The sequence below is a fragment of the Raphanus sativus genome, chromosome 2 (assembly GCF_000801105.2).
Source record: "Raphanus sativus cultivar WK10039 chromosome 2, ASM80110v3, whole genome shotgun sequence".
Lineage (NCBI taxonomy): Eukaryota > Viridiplantae > Streptophyta > Magnoliopsida > Brassicales > Brassicaceae > Raphanus > Raphanus sativus.
Window position 1 is genome coordinate 23,153,543 of NC_079512.1, and position 3,133 is coordinate 23,156,675.

At 41.2% G+C, this 3,133-nt stretch overlaps 1 protein-coding gene across 1 annotated transcript; it reads right to left on the bottom strand.

Annotated features, from left to right (window-relative positions):
• Nucleotides 1-336: 336 nt before the first annotated feature.
• On the bottom strand, nt 337-2,848 carry LOC108843387 (glucose-6-phosphate/phosphate translocator 1, chloroplastic). The gene is made up of 5 exons (XM_018616578.2): nt 2,127-2,848; nt 1,594-1,819; nt 1,290-1,512; nt 877-1,090; nt 337-678 (listed from the first exon to the last, which is right to left on the bottom strand). The coding sequence occupies exons 1-5, from the start codon at nt 2,628-2,630 to the stop codon at nt 667-669; spliced, it is 1,179 nt and encodes a 392-aa protein (XP_018472080.2). The 5' UTR covers nt 2,631-2,848; the 3' UTR covers nt 337-666.
• Between the last annotated feature and the right edge of the window lie 285 nt (nt 2,849-3,133).

A 3,133-nucleotide genomic window follows, 5' to 3' on the forward strand; every position in this document is an offset into this window, starting at 1 on the left:
TGTCTGATTTAGAAGCTTCAATAATTCTGCTACAGGCTACAGTAGGAACCCTTGAATCTAAAACTACTCGGCTTTCGAATCTAGTAGTTCCACGTACAATGTTATTTCTAAGAGGTTGGCCCGCTTATCACCTAGATCTCGCCATTTTGAAGATATTTGGCTCGATCTGGTTTAGTATCAAGTTTTCTTCTCTCTCTGTTCCTGTATACAATTAAGGGTCCATGCAGCATCCCACGATAGTGTTTCAATTTCTAAACTAATAAAAGTAACATCCACTCAAACAAATACTTATCAATAAGATCATGCAACGGGAACCATATACGCATATGTATAAAATTGAGGATAATCATGAAGTTATTCTCTACTTCTTTATATAATATTTTTCTCTCATTGTATAAGGGGGCCGTCTTATTCTCAAGGGGACAATTTATATCACCCACTTTAGTTACAGAGAGGCAATCATCTCATTTCCCCAAATTCAAACACTCGAATCCAAAACACTCAATTTAAAAAACACTGCCTAACACACTAAATATTGTCGTCTCCATTCTCATCGTTCTTCTTTCATTATTGAGGACACATATCTACATCAAGCCCTTTACTCCCGGTTTAAACCGTAAATCACGAGCTCAACATCGGACTGTAACACTCCATGTCTTGCCCCTATCAAAGCTTTGCCTGCATGAAAAGACGGTTAAACAAACATTAGGACGAAGACTCGAGATTTTGGGGTAAGATGGTTCTTAATACTGTCGAAGAAGTATTAGTTGGCCTCATTGTATGGATAAAGGGTCATCGTGTGTGGCTGTGAGGTGAAGTCAAGAGACGCTTATCTTATTAATATGGACAACAGGGGGTATATTGGTCATTTTTTACCTGGGAATACAAGAAGGTTCCAAGGATAGCAATGGCAGCTCCAAGAGCATTAACGGGCTGGACAGGAGTGCGGAAGATAATGATGGAGGAGACGATGACTGAGATACGCTTCATGGTGTTCCCCACACTAAACGTCAAGGGAGAGATTTGGTCTAAAGACATGTAAGACACTTGGTTGTAGAGGTGATAGAACACACTCTGAGCAGCCACCCACCTACAAAATTTAATTACAAAAGAATCTGAGATGGATTCATTGGCCTACTCACGAAAAGAGACCCGGAGGACTCTTAATGATTCCGATGAAAAACAAGATTTTTGGGAGATAAAGACAAGAACTTGATAGATGGGTGGTCTTTTTCACGACGGATTATAGGAACAGGACAAAACGTCAAGAGTGTTTAGAGGGAAGTTACCCGACAAACTGAGGTCCGATGTCGGAGAGAGCCTTTTGCCAGCCATCAGCCCACATCTGAGGTCCTTCAACCGCAAATGCAAAGGGCGTGAGGATCAAGAGTGATAGCATTGAGAGACATGCGTAGTAGTTCATCCCGCTCACAGACTTTCCCTTCATCCCCTTCTTTGAGAAGATGTTACGGAACACGAAAGCCAAGTTCGAGATCATCGCTCCCATGAAGCCTGAGAGAAGAAACCATTTCAATTATAGCCAACAAGAATTACAAAGACAAAAAACATAACATTCAAGAAAATATATATTACCAGTCATGTTGAAGTTAAGCTCAGTAAGGGCAGAGAGAGCACAACCACCAATAATCGGAATGAGGGAGAGGTAAACCGAAGCAGGGAAGGTTTCACCCAAAAGGAAACTTGAGACAAGTACGCTAAATGCCGGTTCACCACTCTTGATGATGTGAGTGAAGGAAACCGCAACCTTTGACATACTCACCGTTGCAGCCACATGACCAATTGTATGTGCCACAGCAACCTTTAGCCCAATCCAACAAAAAATCAAAAACAAAACAACTTTCAGTTCAACAAAATACCAAAAAAAGTTTAATACTTTCACCTGAAGTTAGCTATGAAATTAACACAGCCAAAAAGACACATCGTTATCTTCCCTCTCACCCACCCAGGAAGCATACAAAACTATGCATAAAAACAAAACAAGAAAATACTCATGCAAAGATCTAAAAACCAAAACCTAAGTAAACCCAAACATCGTAAACATCGACATCTAACCTAAAGTTTCAACCTTTACTTCTCTACGCAAACAAACCCACCAACCCACTTACCGGAAACAGAGTTTTCCAGAAATCGAAATCAGTCTTCGGAGTCTCGACGATCCCAACAGCCCAGGAGATAAGCATCATCAACGAGCCGGCGGCGAGAGAGAGCGTGGAGGTAAGCCACGGGTAAGGGTAAGCGTTCAAGACCTTCTTGTTGTAGATGTTGAACACGACGTTCAACGCCCACCAAGTCGCGAAGTAGACTCCGATCTTCAGCTTCTTCGCCGCCTCCGACTTCGTTTCCGTTTCCTCCGCCGCCGCCGCCGCGTCGATGGGCTGAGGCTCGGACTTGTCGGCTTCGTAGGCCTCGCATCTCACCGGGGAGTTTGATGATGTGAGAGAGGAGAGGTGGAGCGGCTTGGAGAGGGTTAAAACGGTGCGTTTCGGAAGGTACGCCGCCGTCGATGGGAACGAGAGAGAAGGGGGAGATCGTTGTGTGAGCGAGGGAGATGATGGGTTACGGCGTAAAAGGGGGTTGGAGAATCCGATCTGCTTCGCCGCTAAAACCATCGCCGGAGTAAAAGGAGAAAGAAAGCTTTATCGTCGGATTAAAAATAAATAAAAAATATTAAAAACTTTGATCACGTAGAAGCGATCAAGGGTTTTGACTTAGAATCTAAACGGAAGAAGAATTCAAACAAAGAGATTGAGAGAGATCTTAGCGGAGTTAGGTGGTCTTGTTCGAAAGAGAATTATATAAGAACTATGCAGTATCGAAAGTACATTAATATGCGTTTATACGCTCTTGTCTTTCTTTCTTTTTTTAATGGAAATAATTATTTGCTGACGAATGCAAAAACTTTGTTATTTACTTTTTCAAATAACTGAGACTGGGGAATTGTGTTTCTAATAGGTCCTTTTATTTGAGTTTATGTTTAACTTCTAGCCTTCTAGGGTATGGGTTGTTTGTGCTTTTTAAATACTATTTTTGATTTTTACCAATATTTTTGCAGATTTTAATTATTATTTTTTTGTTTTTGTTTTAAAAAGTACTATATTTTAATAAATGATAA

Excerpts from the sequence above, each read along its gene's own strand:
- LOC108843387 (XM_018616578.2), bottom strand. The coding sequence starts at position 2,630 with ATGGTTTTAGCGGCGAAGCAGATCGGATTCTCCAACCCCCTTTTACGC. Across the intron at positions 1,513-1,593 it reads GCTTAACTTCAACATGACTG|GCTTCATGGGAGCGATGATC; the intron begins GTAATATATATT and ends TTCTTCTCTCAG. Across the intron at positions 1,091-1,289 it reads ATCGGACCTCAGTTTGTCGG|GTGGGTGGCTGCTCAGAGTG; the intron begins GTAACTTCCCTC and ends TAAATTTTGTAG.